The sequence below is a fragment of the Opisthocomus hoazin genome, chromosome 1 (assembly GCF_030867145.1).
Source record: "Opisthocomus hoazin isolate bOpiHoa1 chromosome 1, bOpiHoa1.hap1, whole genome shotgun sequence".
NCBI lineage: Eukaryota > Metazoa > Chordata > Aves > Opisthocomiformes > Opisthocomidae > Opisthocomus > Opisthocomus hoazin.
In genome coordinates this window covers 69925237-69949534 of record NC_134414.1, presented here as the reverse complement: position 1 = coordinate 69949534, position 24298 = coordinate 69925237, and the positions used below count along the sequence as shown (strand labels likewise).

Here is a 24298-nt window from a genome sequence, read left to right as displayed (position 1 = left end):
TACCACGCAAAGTAGGTGAGGTATCACAATGCATCTGGCCAAAACCTTTGGATTAGTCTGTAACTGGCTCTCAGACAAGGGATAAAGAGATAAAGACCCTGCCTTTTCATCCTCCCCCCTCCCCATCCCCATTACGCTTCCTGCCCAGCACCGTTCCTTCTCTGTTTTGGTACCTGGAGGACAGCAGTGATTGCTCCAAGCTCTATGCGGGGGTAGGACATCATTTCAAAGAGGACGTCTGGGAGATAGGACAAAACTATTTGTCTGTTTGTCTCAGTATCTCTAGTCACGTGTGGCCGGAAATCATGAACTGGATTCTTCGTATCGTGAGACTGATTCAACATCATAGAAGTTTAGAAATAAGTAGTAATTTGCATAGCTGCAGCTTGCTTACCTTGTGATAATTATCTGTATTCCTTCAGGGAGAAGTTTCCCACTTAGAACTTGATTGTGTAAGGTTCTTAAGTCATTCCTAAATGAGTACCAGAAATGCAGATCGCCTTGTTCACAGTTCAGAAGATACTCAACTAAATTTCTAACACTTTCCAAGGACTGAAGAGCTACTGTTAGTCTCTATCCCATTCTGTCTGTAACCTATAGCTCTCTGATCCTCTATATCCACTTTTCTCTCCTTTGTTCCCCTTGTTCTCCTGCATAGCCCATACTCCTTTCTGCCCATTTCAGTCTCTCCAAGGTGTGCTTCATCTGCCCTGAAAACAAAGATCCAATATCAGTGAGATGGATCCTAGCGCAGAAGTTCCTGTTTCTTGCCATTGAATAGAGGAAGACTGCAGTGACTAGTAGAGGTGTTTGTGCCGACACTGGTTAGGTGAACCTGATCCTGATTCCTGTACCTGCTGTAACCATCTTGCTCTCTCCCGATTTCTCCCCTCATTACTTAAATGCCTCTTTGACCTTCTTAAACTGACCTTTGATCCATAAGCTGTTTCCGGTCTGGCCCTCCCACCTTCGCAGAGGACCGAGAGGAAGAAGCTCATACTTCCTTCCAGGATATGCAGAATGTTATCACATCCTTCAGATTCAAAAATACATTTTAGTAGTTGAGAATAATTCTGTCCAGTAGTGACTGTCACTGTTGGCCAACCTTCCATCCACCTGCAAAGGTTACAGTCAGTGATAGCAGGAGACGATGCTACTGTAATACAGAAGCAGAGGTTTGCAGCGCAGGTGGCCTGTGCTGGCGTAGCAGGCTACAGCATTTGTCTGCAAATGGGACCTTCTGCAGCTGTGCTCCCTGATGCTCCGTACCTTGTTACCTTCCTCGCCTTTGGTTATTCTAATCTGAGGCGTAAGAAACAGGAAAAAGTGAATATAATGGCGTCATTTTGGGGAGCACAAAAAGAGACCCGAAAGCACAAGTCCATTCTTCTGGCCATGCTAAATTTAAGAACAAATCCCAACTGAAAAATAAATAACAACATACTTTTTTTCCTAAAATGGTGCAGGTTAAGTAACAGACTGAAGGAAATATGCAGGGATTAACTTGAAAACAGATGTTTATAATGATTCAATGACATGTTTTAATTACATTCCCAGATGCAGTTGAAACAGACTTCTGAATTTAAGGGATGTATTGATGAAACTGATAACATTCTACATGATGCTGGAGGAGGAAGTATGAGCTGCAAGCATGCGTCCTCCAGCTGTGATCTCATCAGGTCTGAAAAACTAAGGGAGGTCACACTGGGTCACTGCTTGAAATGGGAGCCCCGGTGCTTTTCCAGGCATAACCATGTACTGCGAGGACTAAAGTGGATTATTCAGTGGATGGCACTTTCCCCTCCTGGTCAGTGCTGGGTTGGCGTTGTAGCACGTGTTGGCATCATCTTCAGATCTAATTCTCTTTCTGTAACATAGGATTAATACTCATTCAATTTTCATCTCTCTGTGCATTTAATGCTGTAATAATGTAAGAGAAAAAATGGGAATATTTTTGCTTTATGCGAATATGGAGAAAGTTTGACTTCAGACAACAAATTTGGTTGATCTACATATGAAAAAATAAGATCTCAACAAAAGCAACAAATACTTCAGGAGGTGTATTGCGGTTTTATTGGACAAACTTTAATAATTTTATTTTCAGTGTTAGACACCCATTTCCCTTTGATGCTTTACTTTAAAAGAAAATGTATTTACCAAGTAAAAGGTACTGTATTATTTAACTTGCTGGAGTGATGATGTTTGTTGGTCTTGTTGGAGGTTTTCCAGATTCAGAGCAGGTTAGGTACATTTGCTTTTACTTCCCAGAAGTACTGAGGTCTCCACAGAGCCCACAGGCATGGAGGGACAAGCCCCCAGCATCCGTGCTGAGAGCTGGCTCTGGAGGGGTGCCATTCCTGACTGATTCCTGGTAACAGCTTACCAGGGCTGCTGGAGGGTCTCGCATGCGTTGGTGGAATATTCAGTGATACATACGTTTTGCTTGTTTCCCTTCTAGTCTGTTTCGGAGGAGCATGACAACAGTAAAAGCGACAGACTGCTGAGTTACTTCTATGCTTCTTGACTATGAGGAGGAAAAGTGGGGAGTAGTAGCCCAGATGCACTTGAGTGCACAGAAACACTTTAGTAACATAAAACAACCATAAGCTTTTACCTGTGCATCAGTTAATCTGAATTCTCTTGTATGTTACCCCCTTTCATGTTTTGCAAAAAATAAACAGCTCTTTATGATTATGTCATAGAAATCCCAATATTTTGATTGCTGTTGACTTGATCCAAACAAAGTAACCCTCAAATTTCACAAGTCCCCGCCTTATGGCATATATGAAAGCTTTTAGTAGCATTTATTCCTATTAAGCTTCCTTCCTCAAACACCTAAATCAAGGTCTTCTCTCCCTCACTTCTGAGGGAGGTGGCACTTAGGAGCATTTTATGTGGTGAGGTCAGCTGTTGGGACTAGCATGGCCAGCTGCGCAGTGTGCCTTCCTTGCTTCCTGAGATGAAAATGCCCCTCTTCCAAATCCTCCCATCCACCTGCCCTCTAGAATTTCACCTCACAGAACCCAGGCAGATTTCCAACATCCATGCTGAAGTACCGTCATTTTCTCGAGGTACAAGTTGGCTGTATTTTGACTTCAGTTTATGTAGTGTGGAAACCCCATGAGGTGGTGCTGTCCTAAGGAAAGTCTTTCAGAAAAGAAGGATCTCTGGAGTATCCACTGGAAAATAATTCAGACTGGTTATGTTTTTACACATTTTCTATGGATTCTTCTGCTGCAATGAATTTGCTTTTACTGTGTGGAAGGTTTCCCAGCATAGTGACAATTACAGTTAGTCGTTATAGAGAGCAAGAAAGCAAGAAGATCACTTGAGATGTGGTAGATGTAAGAAACGGACCAGAACGCTGGAACTAGACATTGCCTGGCCAGTAAATGTTAACAATTGCCTCCATATTTAACAGTAGGAGCAATTTGCTTGCTTAGAGGCTGTGGTTTAACTTGATTTCATAAAGTACGTCCAGAAGTACTTGTTGATACAGTTTGCTGTCATAATTATGTCAGTGTTCAGTTTCCTTTAAAAACTATTATCTTCCTATCTGACAACTGCCAATTACTGATACAAAAAATTAGTAAATCAATATTAAATTATCTCATGGTAAACACCCAAAGGATGTAGACAACAATTTTTGTCTTCAGAAAAGAAACAAAAAACATATTCTTCAGGTCTGATATTTTTCTTCTTAAGCATAGAAGATAAATCATGAACTGCAGTTTCACCGTCCCTTTCTCCTGGAAGCCATTGCACATATTTGTAGAGATTAAGTATTTATGCAGAATGCAAGCCATTTATTAGCAAACTGATATTAAAGAGATGCTTCTACAACTGGATTGATTTTGTTTTAAATATTTTGCTGGTCTTTGAATGTGTGACTATAGAATCGTAGAGGAGAATCCGCTTGTATTAAATGGAGGCATTCATATTGCTAGATACAGAGTATGTCTGTATTTTTTAAAAATGAGTTATTGTTTAAATGGTGGTCCAAAAGACAATGATTTAGAAGTAATATAACAGTTTTCTATGGTTAAAAACTAGATCAGGTTTTTTTCTTCGTTTACAAAGGCATGTTTTATTGGACTGGGGCTGAGACCAGAAGTGTACATCTGTATAAAGATAACAAAACATTGCGTTGGGCTTAAGCGAGCATCCCCTGCGCTGACCAGCCTTGCAGTCAGGGTGGTGCTGCTGACATCCCTGGCTCGTTGCGGTGTGTTCTGCCTGTCACCCTGAAATTCAACTTAATTCTCAATTTCTCTTTTGTTTTCAGGGCTGTTCCGGTTGTGGAAAATGTGACTGCAGTGGAGTAAAAGGGCAAAAGGTGAGTAAGTCAGCTCTCTCCGCATCCTTATCTTGCTTATTTAAACCACATGGTGTACAATCTACTGCGAGGCAGGCTGGTTTCGGTGAACACTTGCAGCGCCGCGGGGCGTTGGCAAGGCCGGGCCGTGTGCCCTGCAGCAGGGTTTCCAAAAAGCAGCCAGCTCAGTGTCCACAGCAGCAGAGGGCCAGACGGCCAGGGGTGGGACATGGCTGAATGCCCTCACTGCCGGGTAAAGCTCCTGGCCCAGGGCTTGGCCGTGCCATTCCTCTTCACTCATCGAGTGAGATGCTAGCCCAGCGCTCTTGCCTTTGCTACATCTCACCCCCAGTCTTGTCAGTGGGTAGCAGGCTTGACATCCCGACCACCGCTGGAAGCGATGCGAGCTGTGCAGCTCGGAAATGCTCCCCTCAGCATGCTGTGCAGATTGCTCTCCAGGAAGGCTGTGGTGCATCAGAAGCAATGTACTCTGACCAGAGTTAGCCCTGTGAGGCAATGACCCGCAATGGGAAGAAGGAAGTTAATAATCAACTTAAATTCAGAAAAGTGTTGCAGATCAAGGAAAAAAAAGATATTTAAAACTTTTTGACAGAACCTTGCAAATGAATTTTAAAGTTCCCATTCAGCTATCCAAACTTTCTATGTATGAAATAGAAATGGCACTTTAAAGGCTTCTTTTTAAGCAGTAACAGTGAAGAATAAACATAACGTACTTAAGCATTCCATGAATTCCCCCTCTAAATTACCTGCTTTTGTAAATATTGTAGACATTCAGTCACTCTCCTTATCTCTTCCAGTTTTGCTGTAGAGATTTTAATCTACAATGTGTTCTGTTGTGCATGCACGTGTACTGTATATCTTACATTATAAATGAGTGTAAACCAAAGGTTTTAGCATCCTCTGATTGCAGTGGGAACATTTTTTGAGGTAAGTTGTTTAGGTCACCCAAAGGAGTGCTTAGAAGTGGTGGGGGGTTTTATTTTTTGTTTTGGGGCGTTTGTTTTGTTTTTTTAAATACATACACGGCTGGTGTTCTACATTCTCTCACACGCGATAGCAATGTATTTATGGGTGAGGGTTTTAAGAATGTTTGTTGGTGGCTTTTCTTTGGTGTTTTCCAGAACAAGGAATGTGAATGACTTAATTGGAGACCCAAGCAAAGATAATTTTCTTTGTAACAGAACATAGATTAATTTGTGAGACAGATGAAAAGTGTTGAGGTTCAAAACATCTTTAATATGGAGTCTCCTTTTTTTAATGACCCATTACTATCTGTTTAGTAAAAGTCAGCTATGTGTTAAAAACATATAAAGTAAAGATTTGGGGAAGGTTCAGAACTTTAAATTTATTCCTTGATATCTTGATCTTATTTTTCAGTAACAAGTACAAATGAATCATTGTAGAATGAGAGAGATACTACATTATAACTCTTGTGTTGTAAGCCATTATTTTTCAGTTCACAGCGTATGCCAGCATCTTGCAACTAGATCATTTTAAAAAATGATAGTTTGGGGAAATAAATTGTATTAAACCTTACGCTACATTTATTTCTGGCTGCTATCCTGACTCTCTTTGCTGGAGCTTTTGCTGTTGTTTTTCAGTCGTATAGTCCAGAGTCTCAAAAAATTCTCATTGAAAGAAAGAGATGCTTGTCTAATATGCTAGAAGCCAAAACTACCTTGAATTAATGTAGATTATTTTAAAATGTAGAACAGAGAAAAATATCAGTCTATAGCAACAGAAATCATAGTAAATTCCAGATCTCATGGAAACTTGTCCAGCAGGTCAATGTACTCCATGCTCTTCCTAATGGGTTCCATCACAAAATTTGCTAACTTTAAACATGTGTGTAGTGAAATATTTATGTACTTTTAGACTGTGTGGAAAATGTAATTATTGACATTGGAGACATCCAGAAAGGTGAATGAATAATTACTTATACCTGGAAAACAATATTTAAGAAAGGCATTTGAAGGTATTTTGGAATGCATCTGAAAGTAACTTGATTCAGATCAATATATATTAATGCTTGCTCATTACATTAACACTCTGAGGCTTTCAAACAGGTGCTTAGGATTTTGAAAAGAAAACTGGGTTTTATTTACAAACATCTGCTTCCTGCCCTTGTTTCAGCCGAGCGCAGCTTTTCATCCCCATTCTTCACACTTACTGCCTGTCTAGAATAAGGACAGCCCACTACTCAGTCCCAGGCCTGAAGACAAAAGTTGGTGAGGGAAAGCAAGGGAAGCATCCTTCCTGCTTGCCTCTGTAATATTTCTAGAAATGGTTTTTCCAGCCAACGTGTTTGGATTTGAAACGTGTCTCTGCTAAACACAGTTCCCACGAATGCACAGATCAGCAGTGGTACCTGTTACCTCAGAGATCTGTGTGAATGTTCCCTAATCAGAGGACTACTAGCAAGACTGATCCTAGCCAGGGATCCAGGCCAGAAGAGGGCTGCCATGCCCAATGCTTGTGGTACCCCAGGAGACCATGTTAGAGAACATCTGCTCTCCACTTCTCACGTAGCCACTTGTGTGGGAAGTACATATCCATTCTGTCTTGCACCATCCACGGCCAACATGTTGCCCTCACTGGAAACCCTTTTGATCTGGCTTCCATGTTGTGCAGAAGTGCACAAATGCTGAAGGGCCTTTTCCAGTCCACCCACACTCTTCAGCAATGTAGCCACACCAGTTTACTGCCGTGGGAGCTTCGGCAGCTGCGGAAGTCGGTGCTGGGTTTACCCTTTAATGCCTTAATTATTAACATCTGGAGATATATTTCCTACTGTAGTGTGGGAAGAAACTCCAGACCCTATGATTTGGGGGTGGGGTTTAATTAAAATATATTTGGCCAAATAATCATATTAATGATCTCACCAGAAAAAGTGCTGAAAATAGTGCTTGATTGAAAAGCTGTGAAATGCCCAAGAAATATTGCCCAACAACATTTCAGACATGGAAGAGTAAATTACATTGCTGTATTTTTCTCACTCATTTGAGAATCTTTTATCAATATGACCATTTGGATGGCCATATTTAGGATACATTCAATATGTTCTCTCATTAGGCTGTTTCCGTGAAAACTGCATCTCTATGCCAGACTCCTTGAAGATGACTCATACTTTATCAAGGGCATATAATTGACAAAGTCTAAGGGCTTTCATCCCTTTCAGAAAATGAGCGTAATTGCAACAGATGGCTCTCATCCTATAAAGCCTTTATTATTACACTGAACATCAGGCTGTTATTTTAAGCTATATAATGTTGAGTATCAAGTATTTGCCAAACAAAAGGTGCAGAAATTTTAGAAAAACATAATATTGCAAAAATAATACAATAATAAATAACACATTACTGTTTTCCATTAGATAGATTAATGTAAAACATCTTCATTGGTATCCTCTTACACTTTTTGTCTGGTTTTCTGCATAACAACTGACTGTTCTTTCTAACCTCGCTAGAGTGTGAGATCTGTTCAAACTGATCAGAATTTTGAATGCTTGCCTACATTTTATTGGGTTACTGAGAAGCAGACAGAAGCTATGTTTTCTCTTTTATGCCTACCTAGATTTTGAAAACAATTTCAAGCAGCTGTGGAGATAAGAAGTTCTAGCCATTAATGTGTGTAGAAAAAGCATGTTAAGCATTTCATTACCATTTAGAACAAAGGCTGTATAGAGCAGAGTAAAATTCTCCATGCACTGACTTTTTCCAAGAATGTTCATTCTCTCATTCGTGACCATTTACACTCATTTTACTCCATATCAGAAACATGCATAATGGGAGATAACACTGAAACTTTGCCGTAACTAATACAGAATGATGAATATTCTAACACTTGTCAGTTAGAATGCATTAAAGTATCAATTTTCATTCTTTAGTATAAATCCCTTATGATGATTGCCCTGCCTCAGCATTACCCCTTAAAAGTTAGTCACGTGAATATCGAATGTGATTTTGTCATTGCATATGAAGTATTGCACTTTTTAAAGAAAATCTCTGCTAGGAGATTCTGAAAGAAAATAGAAAATAAGAATATCATTTACTCTTCTGTAACTGCTGCTTTTGAGGGTTTTTTGGGTGAGATGCAAGAAAACTTGAGCAAATCATTTTATGTTGGCATGTTTTTCTTTGCCTAATTCTGGGACTGCATCCGTATTATTGTACCTGCATAAAAATTACTTCTCTGTTTCCCTTGATGGGTGCCTCATCCCCGTGTGGATTGACCATGCTGCAGAAGTACACAGACTGGCTTTGCCTGAGCCATTTTGGGTCCGGAAGCCAAGTAGCTCTGTTACTGGCTTAGGCTGACAGTCACTGGGACACCTCTGTGGTCCCCTGTAAACAGGAGCAGTGAGCAGTCTTTGCTCTCCTGTGCACTCATACAGTCTTAAAAGTCATACATGGTTTTGCTGTCTGCGGGTGATTGTTCTTCTCCATTTTGTCTGAGTGATGAAGAGTTGACTGTTCCAGTTGACTGTGTCCCTGTAGATTTGTTTTGTCTTGGTCTGTTTTTTTTAAGCTTTACCAGACTGGGAGGGCCTTCAAGGCTTTACCTATCATTTTAGGTATCAAAATGTTTGTGGTATTGATGAGTTAAAACGGTATAAAACCCCTTGTTGAAGAGAAGCAGCAGCAACTGGTGGGAAAATCACTTTTAAGTACTTCTGAGTTTCCTTTACAATATAGCAGAGGGCAACGTGCCAGTTCCTCTAGGGGAACAAACACTAAGCACTAGATCTGTGCTTTTCATGTTCAACCTGTATGAGAAACATCAAGACTTTATTTATCAAGAGCGTTGGTTTTTACACTTTCCACTGGCACTATTTCATGTCAGTGTTTACTATTTGATTTTAATCAGTTCTTCCATAGTTTTGCTCAGTGTTTCTATGAAGTGGCTGCTGTGGAAACTTAGCTCATGTATAGCAGCTGCTCGTGCCTGAGTTGGAAAGACTGTGCACTGAGGACACCAAGGAGAGCACAGCTACATTGTCTATCCCAGAGAGGGACATAAAGTTGTCAAGAGGGGTGATGAGCAATGTGGGAGGAAAGATTGTGTTTGCAGTCTGGAAAGGGCTGATAACGTGAAATCATTTCTGAAAGAGAGAAATCAGAAGACTGTAATAAAATAAGCAAAGATACTGATCAGCTGCAGTTCCGATACTCTTCAAGAAGACTTGTGGTTCATAAATAGTTTCGAAAATCAGGCCATTGTCAGAATGCTTGTGTCAATTCTGCAGTGACAGTAGTGTATTTTTATTGATTTACCTTTTCTTTATGTCACTCAGAGTAAAATAATCCTTTTAATTCAAATCAGGGAAAAAGAACATCCATATTTCATAAAGAGAGCACACCAACAAAGCTGCTATTCTTGAAAAGAACAAGATATCAAAAGACACTGAATAATACTGAGTATGATATGCTGAGTATTGAAAGCTTTCTACATTTTCGTCAACTGGCAGACCAACTGCCAAGTGGTATCTGAAGCCATCAGCTTTTCTTGATTTGAAATAGTCATTGGAACAATTTGTCCCATTTGTCCAAATGGAAGCAAATGTGTCTGGCAGCGTTTCTATATTAAGATGTATTTTTGCACTCAGTAGGGTACCTATCTTTGATTAACACAAGCTACTGGATTACACTGATGAATTTATCTCTAAGGAAAGAGTGCTATAGAAGCAGATATCTCAGTAATACTGTGTGAAGGGGTATGCTCGTATTTAGTTTTCAGAGCTGGCTTCTGAAGGTTTTCACACATTAGTATTTCAGTTGGCATAATACGACCTTTTAAGCAGCTGTTGCTGGATGTATATCTTTGCTTGTAAAGGTGTTGGACTAATAATCTGATGCATTTCATCATGGAACATAACGTGCTGTCTAGCCCCACAGATTTTGATTTTACATTTGTACAGCTGCTGTTAGTGTATGTCTTCATGATGTATTCTCAAAGAATTACAGGGCCTTACTGTGATCTGAAGCATGTAAGCCTCCAATGCAGTCACTAAGTTTTCCCAAATGTGAGGTCAAAGTAAGATGAGAAAAGACCTATAAGACTTTCCAGTTCTCTGATATCTGCATGCCAGAAAGCGGGGACGCCCAGTGCCTGTGCAATGCCCATGCATAGTTTGGAATCTTCCCAAATTTAAAATTTTGTCCATGCAAACAGAGTCACGCTTCCAGTGTCTACTGACTACACAGTGATTATAAAGCTTATGCCCTGGGTTGCAGCATTTTAGTATCTGGTCATGTATGTGACAGCCCCTGCAGTCTGCTTCGGCTTTCTGTATGTTCGTATGCCTACCCACAAATACTCTATGATGCAGACAGGGTTTTGTGGGTGTAGATTACGGGTCTAGGACAGCAAATGTCCGGGATACAGCAGTAGCTACATTTTGTGGTTTACCCCCCAGGCTTCTTTAAATCATTCTGGCATTCAATTTATACTGTCCTTGCTGGGGATCTCAGACCAAGCCAGCCATTGTAACTGATGGTTCGGTGATACATCAGTTCCTACACAAGAATTTAATACTTGATGCACTTGATAGTCAATCTCTGCCTACATTTTCTCTGTAGCAGTATTAACAAGAAGCAACCTGAGCATATAGAATTATTGCTAGGGAACCACAGTAATATGCTAATCTCCTTAAGTCACTTCCTAGTCTTTCTAGCCAAGAGCAAAAAGTGGTTGGGGGGTTTGTTTTGGGGTTTTTTTTTGTCATACTAGTGGTAGGTAGTTGTTTGATTCTCTTTGCTCAGCTACCTCCTATTTCAGATTTTAGACCTACATTTTCAGTGAGTGGTTATAACTTACGTTAGTCATTGAAAACACCCAGCCATATGATGTTCATTTGCAGAAAAGCAGATCTGAGTTCTCTTAAAGTTTGAATTTCTTTAAGAAAGGGTAAAAAGCCAAATTTCATACAAAATTCTCAAAACATTTGCAGCAGAAGCAATAGCAAAACTTGTAACCATATATGCCTGGAAGGAGACAGCATGGTATGAAGCAGCATGAAAGGAGGATTTTCAAAGAGGAAATCTGAAGTAGCTGCTAAAAAGGTGATAGTGGAGTACTTTATCAGGCAAGCAAGTTCCTAACCAGCTGGAGAACCTCTTTAGTTTAGCCAAGAAAGAAGCTTAGTATCACAGAAGGAGCAAGAATAGCTGAGAAAGCTTTTTTAAGAGATGTTAAAAAGGATTTACATTTCCTTTCAGGTAAGTATAACACCTGAGAAGGTTTTACAGAACAGTAAGTAAATTGAGTTACAGACAAAACAGCAAAGGAAGTTAACCTAAATGATGAAAATAATTATTAGCTTTCAGTAAGAGGTAAAATCTTCTCCTATAATATCTTTAACAACAGAAAATAAGCAAAATTAAGGTAAAGTCAAGGGAAAAGCAACTTTTAGACTTGTCTGAAAAATCATATTTCTATCCCTTAAAATATTTAAGGGTAACTAGAATGGCAAAACCTACCCATGAATTCTGTAGCTCTTGAAGAAAGTGTGTGACAGCTTGCACTGAAGTTCAGCTGGAACATTTCTGAATGTTTTGATACGCCAACAAAAATAATTCTCACCAAGGCTTGTGTCAAAGATCAGTGTGCACAGTTAAAGTAAGATACTGAGTTGAGTGAGGGAGCGAACCCAGACACTGGCGTCGAATCGGATGTCCTCTCACTCTTCTCTCGTTTGACACGGTTACTGGCTGTAAACTGGTGCAACAGAAGTATTTTGTGGCTGGTTAGCAGAATACTCAGAGCTTTGGGGGGGTTTTGGTGACCCTTACTTTTGTTAGAACATTTTGCTCGACTGCCAAGCAAAGACTGAAGGATGCTGCAGAACTGCAGAACGAATGGGTTTAAGCAGTGGCAGCGGAGAGGAGGGACTCTGCTATGGAGAGGGGCAGTCTGAAGTGCCCTGTGACTCCAGCGTCACGACTTAGGTGAAAAAAAGAAGAATACCGACGGCCCACACAGTGGAGCAATGAACAGAGAAGCCGGTGCTGCTGCTGGCTGTATGCACCACCTTAAACGAGATCTGTGAGTTGTGGATGCCATTAAGGATCTTCAACTCAAACGTCATTTCTGTCTGAAAATGTGGAGGTGGAAGCTGGAAATGCAGCGAGGGCACATGCAGCCTCCTAAAACTCCTCCAAAGGGATCTCATTAGGAGTTCTAGGTATTAGATGCAATTAATTTAGATCTGTGCCAAGGCAAGGGAACTGAGGGACACTGTTTATCTCAGAAAAAAAGGAAGAGGATAGTGCTTGGAAAAGTGAAACTCTCCAGAGGTAGGCAAAGTACAAACCCTTGACAGTAAAACTGCCTTCACACCCTGCCTGTTCCGGGGCACAGGCAGCTTGCAGGAGGGGCAGGGGGGCTAAGCGGCGACGGCAGGGAAGGGCCGTCCCTTCCATGGGACTCCCACAGCCCGGGACTGTGCTGCTTCCCGGGGCTGCTCTGGGTGCCAGTCGGGCATCACAGACTCCATCTGTCTGTCCTGACAGGCCCCTTCACACAACTTTGCTGCCTTTTTTTTTTCTTTTTGTCAAAAAGAAAACGTTAAAGACACCTGCTAAGCTGTATACCATCAACTTCTAGTTGGCATTCACTGACAAGTAATGGTGCTGGTATCCTCCACAGTATCAAAATAAGGAAAAAAATGGTTTTCATTATTTTTCAGGATTATTGCATCTTTATTACCACAATTGATATAGGCTGAACAACCCTGGAGGCAGGACAAAAAAATTGTATTGTAGTGCCTGTTCTCCAAAGGATCTGGTTGAGTCAAGAGACTCTAGAGATTAAACTGAAGAAACACTGATTTACGCTTTTGAGGCACAATGCTATCTGCCTTGTGCTATTTTCATGATAGTAAGTCAGAAGCCAGAATATTTCCTCTAGCTTTTGTGGAAAGATACGCAACTTTCAAAGTGTTTAGAATTTTAGAAATGCCATTTTAAATCTAACCCAAGAAATGCAGCTAGAATAGCACTGTCTAGAACAGTACTGTCTGTCATGTACTCTTTAAGATATGAGCACTTCATTATGAGAACTTTATTGCAGTCTGCGCTGCCTAGGACCAGCTGCCCATGTTTTTACTATTTATGGAAGAGATTATTTTCTGTAAATATGTCCATGACAAACCTTTGGCAAGAGAATAAAACTTGCATGCAACGTCACATTTCATTCCAGGTCTAGGATCTGAACAAAAATAAATTTAAAAAAACCGAGAAGTTCAAGGCCTTTTGTTTTTCTGCTGTTTCATCTTTAAATGTGAGCCTTCAAACAATGCCAAATGCAAACAAATGCTAAATAATTTTCACTAATGAAGAAGGAAGGGCGTGGAGCATTTTTACCCCTTATATTCTTGTACCTTCAACACTGGAAGTGATTTAACACAATGTGCAATAAAACAAAGGAAGAGTTACTCAGACCTAATGAGTTGAACAGATGATTAGAAGGGGTGGGAAATATAGCACCCTTTTGATTCAACCTGTGTCCAGGTGATAGAATTTCCTTTTTTTTTATGGTGCAAATGTATTTGTCCTTCAAATGTCCTTTTCCCTTGTGGTTCTTTGAGGTTCTTCTATTCCCCAGAGTGGCTCTAACTGATGGGAGGAGGATCCTTGACCCATGTCTGATGGGGGGGAGAAGTTTGGAAATAGACCGTGCACACCTTTGGTAAAAGTTTTATGTGACTTCCTCCAACATCCTGAGCTGAGCTCTGTGGGTTGTTTTTTTTTAAAAAAAAAAAAATCAAGAAAAGTTTAAACATGAAGAGAATGAACCACATACCTTGGTGCCAAGCTTTGTGCAGGCAGACTTCCACAGCTGGAAAATAAAGTTCACTTGCTGTCTGTTGGCTTCTGCTTACTGTTAAGTCTTGTCTCCATATTCCTGTCCATACACATGCCCTCAATCATGCTTTGAGGGAGAGTACTCCTGGCTTAGAAAACGTTCAAACTAGGGGTCTTGCATGTTATTTTTTGTGAGTGACTGAAAGGTGTATGTGCCCCACTAAACTTCAGTGACTTTTTTTTCTTTTTTTTTTTTTTTGTCTTAATGGAGGCAAAACAAGCAAAGCTTCTAAATAATAGTTTGCTGCAAGTACAAATATGTTCCTCCTTAGCATCCTACCTACTTCTGGTTCTGTACCATTTATCTACACCGGAGTAAAATATCACACAAGAAGTACATTGGCCAAAGACTCACAAACACAAGGAAACACTGAGAGCTCAAGTTAAAGAGTGTTTATGGCTCAAGAATTCCTAAAAAGTGAAATTTGGGCACCTCAGTTGAAAAGACTGGGTACAGCAGTTGGAAATTGGGGAATAGCTACCATGTGAGCAAGAAGAGGAATTACATAAAGAAGATTTGGTAGATTATTTAGAGAGGGGCCATTACTTATAGCTGACTTAGGTGAAATTGTACGATGCTGATAGGCTGGCAGTCGCTGGACACTAATTAAATGGAGGCTGAGTCTGTAGCCATGACTGACTTTTGGGTGTTAATTTTACTTCAGTCAGCTTGTTTGACTTCTTACTCAGCTTCTAAATCAGATTCAGACACACTGTGTATCCACCCACTTACTTGCACACCAACTAAGCACATACATACTGATACGTAGAGAAAAGGATAATCAAAGATGGTTATTTCTATTTTTATACTCCTGGGAAGCACTTAGCAGCTTCCTGAGGAATGCTGTGTGCAGCCATGAGGCGACACTGAAATATGCTTTCAGTCTAAGCATTCTGTCATATTTGGGAGGCAGAGGCGCAGGCTCAGTCTCTGAACCGTAAACCTGAACAGCTCTCTAATTAAATGTTTGTACGGATGGATTCGCTGTTGGAGGTTTGAGTTCATTTTGTATCAAACTGCACAGGTCCCCCGGTGTTGTAAATTCATGAGGCTTGGGAACGGATCCTTTCGTAGTAGGAAGAGCAATCCTTGCAGGGAACGAAAAACCAGAGCGGAGGGAGATGCTGTCCTTTGGTGATCAGAGTGCAGCTTCTGCCACTAGCTATATGAACCTGTGTGGCGCTGGCTTTTGCAGCGTTCCCTCCTCGCAGTGCAGCCTGAGAGCTGGTTTAACGGCAGGACTGAAGGAGTCCCACAGGGGAAGGTCATGGGGAGTAAGCGAAGGGAGAAGGGGACGGCAGAACTAGCGCCGTGGCAGAGAGTGCACGCCTGGGGAGAGCTGTTCCCCGGTAGCTGTTGGGGTAGCTCTTTGTCGATGTGTGTCTGCATGTAACCTAGAGTGGCCCTGGTAATGCGCAGGGGACTCATCCAGACCACAGCCAGCCTGACTGTGGTGCTGTGCCAGTGATGTAAAACTGTCATGGCTGCTCTTTCTGTTAGTCACTCCAAAAATGCTATACTCCTGTTTCCACGTGAGTGAGCTTTCTGAGATGCTTCCCGGCAGTGCAAGAATCCAGATTTTGCTGACTCTCCCCCGCCCTTCCCCCTTGACCCCCTCTTCCATTCTGCATCCTGTCAGGGGTCAGCCCCAAAACTTCTGGGTGAGCCAAGATCTTTACAGAGCTCCTACACGGATTCTTTGCTTGTCTTCACAGTTATGTTTGTGTAATTAATTACTCATTACTTGTGTGGCTCCAGAGTTGTATAGCTATAGCACAGATAGATTCCAGCGCTGAAGAATGTGTAGTGGGAATTTTATAATGTTAAGCATCCTTAGTGCATTTGAGGACGCCCGCCCTGTGAGCATATAGCAATAAGTCTGTTTGACTGATATCCACTTCACACTTTCAATAAAATACTGAAAATGGTAAGTGCAGCTGAGGACAAACAGATGGCGTGTATTGTACATGTTTATTTTAATCCTGAAAGATATTCAGGGCCAGCGCTCCCTCTGGTGGGTAAAATTACTCCTTTAATAAAGAATTGCCTATTCTCCAGCTCCATTTCTTCACTAATATGACACGGAGCCAATTACCAGTCTGTAACACGTGTTTAAAAGAGTGTGCAGGGAAGCACAGTGACTTGCGAGTGCTACTCCGATCGCGCCGTAGCGTTTCCCACTCTGCAGCCCAATTACTGGTCTAACGCCGCAAAGCTGGTTCACCTGAGTTGTCACACTGACATCGGCTGAAGGAACAGATACAGACCCTGCATTCACCTCTCAAGTGGCTTTGAATAGCCTGGGTAGAAACCGTCTAGGGCACTGCAAGACTGTTGGGCATTGCTGTAGGTTTTACAAGGTCATGTTGCAGCATCAAGGTGTGATGAATGTTTTGGATGATGGATTTTCTTGTTAACGGTTGCACCTAGGCCTCAAACTAATCTCTTTCAAAAGCAACGTTTGAGACTTTGTAAAATCAGACTGAGTGTAAGAGAAAAATAGCAAAGAATGCTGAATTGTTAGGTGCTGTTTCTCTCCTTTTGGAAACTACATCCTCTATTTTCATCTTGAAGCGGTTGGATTGCTTTGCCGCACATGCCCTTGATGGTGTTTCAGTTCAATGCACATTAGTTTTTGGGAAGAAGCAAGCATGTGGATTTGTGAAAGTCTGAGCTTGTAACGACACTGGAGTCAGCACCAACACTGATTTGAAGACGGCTTCTCCAGTGAGGTCAAGCATTTGTTGGCTCCCAGCTCAGTTCCGCTTGCACGACGGCACAGCTGAGGAGCGCCGGTGGAGGAACTCCAGCAAACCCCACTGCGCTGGTGTGAGAAGCTGCTCTCACTGCCTTTCCGCCCTGCGTCCTGCATTGCTGTGTGCTCCCCACGTCGGTTTTGGCAGGCGCCTGGCCACCTGATGAGCTCCTCAGCTCACTGAGGCCAGAGCAAGCTCACTCGCTAAAGAAGAAGTGAGTACATTTAGTGAGCTGAACTGGTGCAGTGGAGGCCTGGGGAATCATACCAGCTGGTGTAGAAAAGGGTGAGGCGGCACCAGCCCTTTAAAAGAAAGAAGAGAAGAGCCACCTTTGCTGGGTAGATCAGCTCAGCTGCCTTTTGACATCTCTCCCTAAGAGTGAGTTTTTTGACTTTTCGGCTGAAGGTCAGGCACGTGTCTGTCCTGCCGTCTCAGCTGCAGGGCGAGTCCTGGCAGAGGCAAATGAAGCATCCTTCAAATGGGTTTGGGAAGATCTGCACATTGTTTTTCACCATGTGCCTGAGTCTCTGAAGAGCCTGAGAATATTATATTCATATGGGCCCAGACACCCTGTAAGCCCGCACTTCTGGAAACAGTTGATTTATATCCATGTTACCAGTTTCTCGAGTCTAAGATCTCCCAGTCTGGCAGTCCCTAGACAAAATAATAGGGGAAATAATTTATAATGGGGGGGTGATTTTTTCCTCCCCCTCAGCACTTAATTTATTACAGCTGAATCTTCTGAAACTACTTACTTCATGTGACTCTCTGGCTTAGCAATCTGCAGTTGTTCCATGTGTCAAACAGCATTTCATGGTTAATTTGGAAGAGTAGATGCCAGAAAAACTATCAGCCCCTGCAGTTACGCTCTTAACAGGTTCACCTCTGTTTAGAAGTCCATTCAGTTGCTGCTAATTTGAACTTTCTAATGCAAAGGCATTTGCATGCATTTCACAAAAGCTGCGCTAATACAGGCATCTTACTTATGAGTGCAACAGCGACTGAGCACTTGCTGTCTTTTTACGTAGCACCTTCGCATTTTCAGCAGCCAAGTGGCAGAATGTTCATTTTTGTGAGCTGAGTAATGAATTCTCCTTTGTGCTTTCTGACAGTTTGCATTGAATCAGCAGAGGTACAGATGACTTGGTTACATCTGTTTTAATTTTTGAGTCTCATGAATTGATTTGTAAGAAGCAGAAGCTCTTTCAGTATTACTTGCCAAGATTTTGCAGCTGTGAATATTGGAACTTGAACAATACATAGCCCTTGCAGTCAAGAGTCTCATGCTCTTCATGCATCGCAGCTAGAAATCTCAGCGCTGAGTGAAAAATAAGTGGGGTAGCAGCGGTGATCTGGTGCTTGCCAGTTGATGTAGTGTGGATAGTTAATGAGGTGCAGCATAAATGTAGTGCAAACACTGACTGGAACACTGAGTGAAGAAAGGAACTGGGCAGGCAAGTGGGGAAAGGATGCTGCTCAAGTATTTCCTTGCAATGCAAGGCATCTTCAGGACATGCTTATGGCTGTACTGCACAGCATAATGAGCAATGGCTTCCTCTGAGCTTGAAGTTCCAAATAAGCCACTTTGGGTAGGAAAGCAGTGGTACAAATCTTGCTACCCCGGTGATCTCTGCAGGCTAATCTACCCAGTGCCGTTAGGACACATGGAGCTCTGCATTCACATGACTTGACAGCTTCTAGATGGTAGAGTCTCTGTACTCTCTTGTTCAGTGTAGATACTTTGAGACTGGTAGAATTTTACTGTAATTTAGTGTAGTTTCACTGATGCCAAAAAAAGGTCTCATGGTGGAAGTTGGTACTAACTGGAGCAGGAGTACTGAAGTAAGACTTTTGTTCATTAGTGCTGCTTCTTCCGTTACAAGTTTTGGCACACTATTTTTCTAAAACTGTTATATAAAGAGGCAGTCTGTTACCTGGACTAAAGAAAGGGACTGGAACCCAGGAGACATCCCTAGGTCTGTTACTGGGTCTTGGTGGAACAGGTTGTCCTAACTTCTCTGAGTTTCCGTGGATGGCATGGAGGAGTAAAGTCCTATTAGCTGTGTAGCCTGAGACTGCAGAAGTTTGGGCTACTTACCCAATACTTACTTTGAACTACTTACCCCAAACTTACTTTGCAGTAAAGTCAAATGGGAAGGCAGAGTAGAGGGAGAGGTAAGCAGTGTGTAAGTCCATGCTCTCCTGTTAGAAGAAGTGGCCGAGGTGGCAGGTTGCATGCAGAGAGGGATCCGGCGGCTCTCACACATGTGGTCGCTTTATATTTCCTTACTTCCCTCTGGCAGATCACAGGCAAAAAGATGAGCTCAGTTCCAGTATGAGAAAGCGTGAGTCTGCGGTATTTGAGACAGTCCACATGCTCAGCAGTTAGGCTCTCCAGGCCTCGGGACATCCAGTAGCTTGACTGGATGTTCAGGAGTCCTGGACAAATAGCCAGTTATTTTTCTGATTGGCTTAACAGTTTGTCTCAGTGAAATAAAATGTTTGCAGGGAAACCTAACTCAATACTGTCTCGGCTCTGCTCTTGCAACTGTGTTTTACCCGTCAGACAGGGCAGCCTGGGAGAATGAAGACGGCCTTGAAAGAAATTACTATAGCTGCCTTGGAATCCCAGGTTTTTATTTATTTCAAGCCTTGAGTGAACCTCCTTGGCAAGCTGAAGTGGTCATTACCTTAGTGAGTGATTTACAGGCATGTTAAGGCCCTTTTACAGTGCCAGAATAGCCTTAAGGGAGCCTTAGACTAAGTGAAAATCTGATCTGTAAACCTCAGTTTTATCTTTCCTTAAGAATGGAGGAAAGACTATTTCCCTGTGTTGCAGGGTGCAGTGGGTCAAAACGTGTTGAAATCCTCAGAGGGACAGAACTCCTGAGTGCAGAAAGTGTTGGTTGTGTTTCACATGACTTCACATTTTTCCATGGGTGTCAGAATAACCTTGTTTTCTTCTCATTTGCACATGTTGTGCTTTCCTTCAACAACGGAAAACCCTGTTCTAAGTGCTTGAGTGCCTTCTCCCTCCTTAGTCCATCTCCCAGCAGGTTGTGAGAGCAAGTGCCCACGGTTCAGTGTGAAATCCTGGTCTGAAGTGACACAATATCTGATTTTGTAGAAATACGCTTGTTTCTGCAGTGCCAATTAGCCAGCCAAAGTGTGGGTTTTAGAACCTCAGTAATTTGTTTAACATTTCAGATAGCCTTCAGATTTTTAATTACTTCAACATTTATTAAGAGGCCTTGATCCTGACACATTCTTCCTTAAAATATTTTTCAAAACAGTTTTAGTTACTTTAGAACTTGGACTTTGTATCTCTTACAGCTGACCTAGAAATATATTTCTTCAGCTGTTCTGCTGTTTGCTTTGTTTTGCTGTTTTGTGGTCTAACACATGGCCTCAGATTTGGGTTAGTAGCAATCTTTATTCTCAAGCCATGGCGAAGAATACTGGAGGGTAAATAGGGGAGCTCATGCCATTTTGGCATTTCAACGAAAAACTGATTGTTTGCCTCAGAAAGTAGCTTTTTATTGAAAAAAATATTTTTGTGGGAGGAAGGAGAAGAGAAGCAGCAGTAGAGTTTTTCCTGGCAGGAAATTTTAATAAATTAGTGTTATTTTTATTTCACTTTCTCATGTTCTTATCATCTCCGCTGTAGTTTTCTCCTCTCCTCTCCTCTGCCTGCATATCCTAACCTTTTCTTTGCAAGATGCCTGTTACACCTGCTTGAAGAGTGAGCTCTCCAAGACTCGGATGTTCTGCTCTTGTGTGCTCAGTCCTCAGATGACCCCTGCAAGTTAGCAGCGTATTGTTGGGAATCTTTCTCCTGAGCCAACAGGAGAAAAGTTTCTTGCTGTTCACCATGATAAAATCCGATTTCTCACTGTTTTGCTGAAAATACTTAAACCTTTGTCTTTGCATAGCTTCCTTTTGTGTGTTTGAACCTTGTTGATTTTATTTTCTTGTTGGTATGCTTTGAAAATTGGTCTGTGTTTTGAGGTTCTAAAACAGGTGCCATGTTTTGTAGCTGTTGTCCAAACTTGTATACCTTTTCCTTTTTGCAGTTGCTCGCTAATGTTGTATTCATCCAATATTCCCACATTTTTTGGACAATATGAAGTGTTTCTCCCTTTTTTACACCACACTTTGAAAGGACAACTCTGGTTACTTTCTGCATGGAACGTTCAGCTTTTGATTTGCTTTATTTGCTGTTTTCAGACTTTGACACGCATAATTTTTTTTTCACTCTCCAGTATGTGTAGATTTTGTAGCCTTTATTCAGACAGTGCTTCTCTTGGTTTCACTGGGAGTCCAAATGTAGTGAATGTGTAATAGCTGCAATATTGATCTAGAATGTAGATGGATTTTCTGCCTCTAGATTTATCCAATTTAAATACGTTTAGGGTTGTAGGGAGAGGGACAGCACAGAAAACACAGAAGTCCCGTACAGCATTAAAGAAGAACCTGAAGGATGACACATACAATCTGTGAGTTCGACTTCTTGGGAAGATCCTGTATCTCGAAGCACTCTGTCTCTGAGCCACCCTGAAATTCAAGGTTAAGTGACAAGCCTGTCTCAAAAATATGCTGTTATGGATGATATACAAGAAAAGTAGTGACAGAACAGTGATATTTGCGGTTTTCAGAACTTTAATTGCTGATTTGGGGTGCTGGATTTTCTACTAGGATTTAGCGGATCTCTGTAGGAATGCAGATAGGTTTTCCTAGAGGGAAAGTGGCCTTCCTGATCCCAGGGGTATAAACATGCATTAACAGTGCTGTTGAGGGAGACAGAAAAAAGGTTTTGGTTCAAAGTCAAAAAATACTTTTCTATTACACCGCACTCAACCTCTGCCAACCTATTACTGAACCAGAAATATTTCTTTGTTTATAAAAGTCCTTCTTTCAAATAACCAACATGAAGTGTTTGCTGTCATGTGTAGCTTCTTGCCACCTAACAGGTTTCTGGAACACAGAAGCGGGGGACATGTGGGTTGCTAGAAGCAGCAGTTCAGCTGTTTAGTTGCTAAGGAGTTTTCTTCTTCCACAGGGAGAAAGAGGCTTGCCGGGACTACAGGGTGTGATTGGGTTTCCTGGAATGCAAGGACCTGAAGGTCCCCCTGGGCCACCAGGGCTTAAGGTAAGAACATAAACTTTAAGATTTAAAACACTCAGATTTCCCTAAGTTGTTGTCTGTAGGAAAGACAAAGCTGTCTCGTTTTCTTTGCAGGGTGATACTGGAGAACCAGGACTGCCAGGAACAAAGGGAACAAGAGTGAGTTCTAACTTACTTTTTTGCAGTTCTGATGTCTATGGGTTTATATGTCTTTGACTCTCCAGGGCTGCCTTCAAGTGCAAGACTGGGTTAGTCTCTTCTTTGTGTTAATCAATGGCATCACCTTGTGTTGCACAATAATTTCAAAATTCTTGCTTTTGCCTTTGAAGTTCTTTCTCCATTGGGCAGTCAGTGCCTTTGTCTATTTGCATTTTCACCTGGTATTTACCACTGCATCAACAGCACTGGTTTTAATATGCCTTTGATATCTTTCTGACATACCAAGAGGCTTTTTCCAGCTTGAATATGAACTAACCTTATTACCTCATGCAAAATTCTCCTTTATGTTTGCTGTCTAACCTCTCTGAAGCACTCCAGCAGAGACGCTGACACACCCATGAGCACATTCATGTTAAAAATGTGTGCCGGGTGCAGAGCTGAGTTAAAGCCAGGGACAAAGATCTCTCGACTTTGCTAGAAGAGGCTCTGAATATGCCTGTAACCTTCCTCTTGTCATTTCTGTTTAATGTGACACTTATATGACACTTCTTTTAGCACATTATATTAGCCAGAGCCATGTCTCTTGGGGCGTTGTGAGGTGCCAAGCTCATTCAGAGCATTTTCACATTTTGTAATGTAATGTAATGATGAAAGAGAATTTGAATAACTTGACCAGTAATGATACACACATTTTCAGCTATGTCCTTGTCCACAGATTTTCAAAATACTGTCTCAGTTTTGTTCCCATTTGCCTGCAGTTGCTGAGGCACATAGAATTTACTGAATCGACTGCAGTTTCTGAGCCATTACAGAGGATATTCTGCTAGATCAAGAAATCCTCATTTCAGTCTGTGATGTTCACGATGCCCTGGGGTATCCTGAGCATTAATGTAAATTGGCATCTGCTGGCAAATGTGTTTGTATGCTACAGTGCAAGTAGACTGTATATTAGCAATGATAAAGTTTTGGGAGATGCAAATATACTGTCTGAAGTACAGGAGTCCAATACATCTTTTCTGCTTCACAACACATGTATTAGGAAATACTGCATGAATAAATAAGCTGATAGGATGAAAATGATGTGCCAAGTCAAACTCCTGATCCATTACACTAGAAAGCTGTTCAAGGAAAAAGAGTTATTTCAACCCAGTAGGTTTTTTTTTTTTATGATAAAGATGAACTTGATACAATGATGTGGATCATGACAGATGGAGAAGCAATTTTATGGTGTGTTACCATCCTCTTCTGTGAAGAGGTGCCTGCAGTAAATTTCATGGGAATGATGGTTGTGAGAAGACAGAGCCTCTGCATTCCTTTTTACCTGTGCGTAAAGCTCTGGTACAGTTCCTGTTGAAGGTAATGCACATTGCTGCTTAAAAAGCTAAGTAAATATAAAACATTGCTTTCAGTTACCAATCACTAAGATACCATATCTGAGAGGTTTTCAAGATCAGAGTTATTTTGTCAGAGAAGTTTAGAAGAAAGTGTTACTTCATTTTTGACTGTCCCCACTGGAGATGCAACTCCGGCTGCAACTTGTCGTTGCCGTTTTGTGGGTTTGCCATTTCAGTTTCCCCAGTTCAATATGTTTCTGTTGATTGCAGGGCCCCCCAGGAGCATCAGGCTTTCCAGGAAACCCAGGCCTTCCTGTACGTATGAAGTCTATGTATTTTTACAATGAACGTGAAAGTTTTAGTTGTGGCATCTGACCTGGATTATTGCTAATATTGCCAATTTTTTACTTTATTTTCATGTAGGGCATTCCTGGACAAGATGGCCCTCCTGGTCCACCTGGCATTCCAGGATGTAATGGCACAAAGGTGACATTTACATATGTTTATGACACCATCTCTGTGTCTAAATAAACTTCCCTCAAACATATGTTTCCTAAACAAAACTATTTTCTCTGTTCCCTTTAGGGTGAAAGAGGTCCAGTTGGTCCCCCAGGTTTACCAGGGCTGACTGGGAGCATAGTAAGTAGATTCTTTCATGCTTGATTCACTTGTTTCAAGGCTGATTCTTGAAATGCAAATATAACTATATGAAATTATGGAGTAT

At 41.5% G+C, this 24298-nt stretch overlaps 1 protein-coding gene across 2 annotated transcripts in view; it reads left to right on the top strand.

Annotated features, from left to right (window-relative positions):
• The window catches only part of COL4A1 (collagen type IV alpha 1 chain), a 129904-nt gene that overhangs the window by 53382 nt on the left and 52224 nt on the right, over positions 1-24298 (top strand). Inside the window, exons 2-7 of one of the 2 annotated variants that reach the window (XM_075424729.1) lie at positions 4286-4336; positions 22016-22105; positions 22196-22240; positions 23845-23889; positions 23998-24060; positions 24160-24213. In XM_075424729.1, coding sequence (XP_075280844.1) covers positions 4286-4336; positions 22016-22105; positions 22196-22240; positions 23845-23889; positions 23998-24060; positions 24160-24213 — 348 coding nt within the window. Of the gene's footprint in view, positions 1-4285; positions 4337-5180; positions 5264-22015; positions 22106-22195; positions 22241-23844; positions 23890-23997; positions 24061-24159; positions 24214-24298 lie in introns of those variants that run through there. The other variant, XM_075424739.1, reaches the window with a different exon arrangement.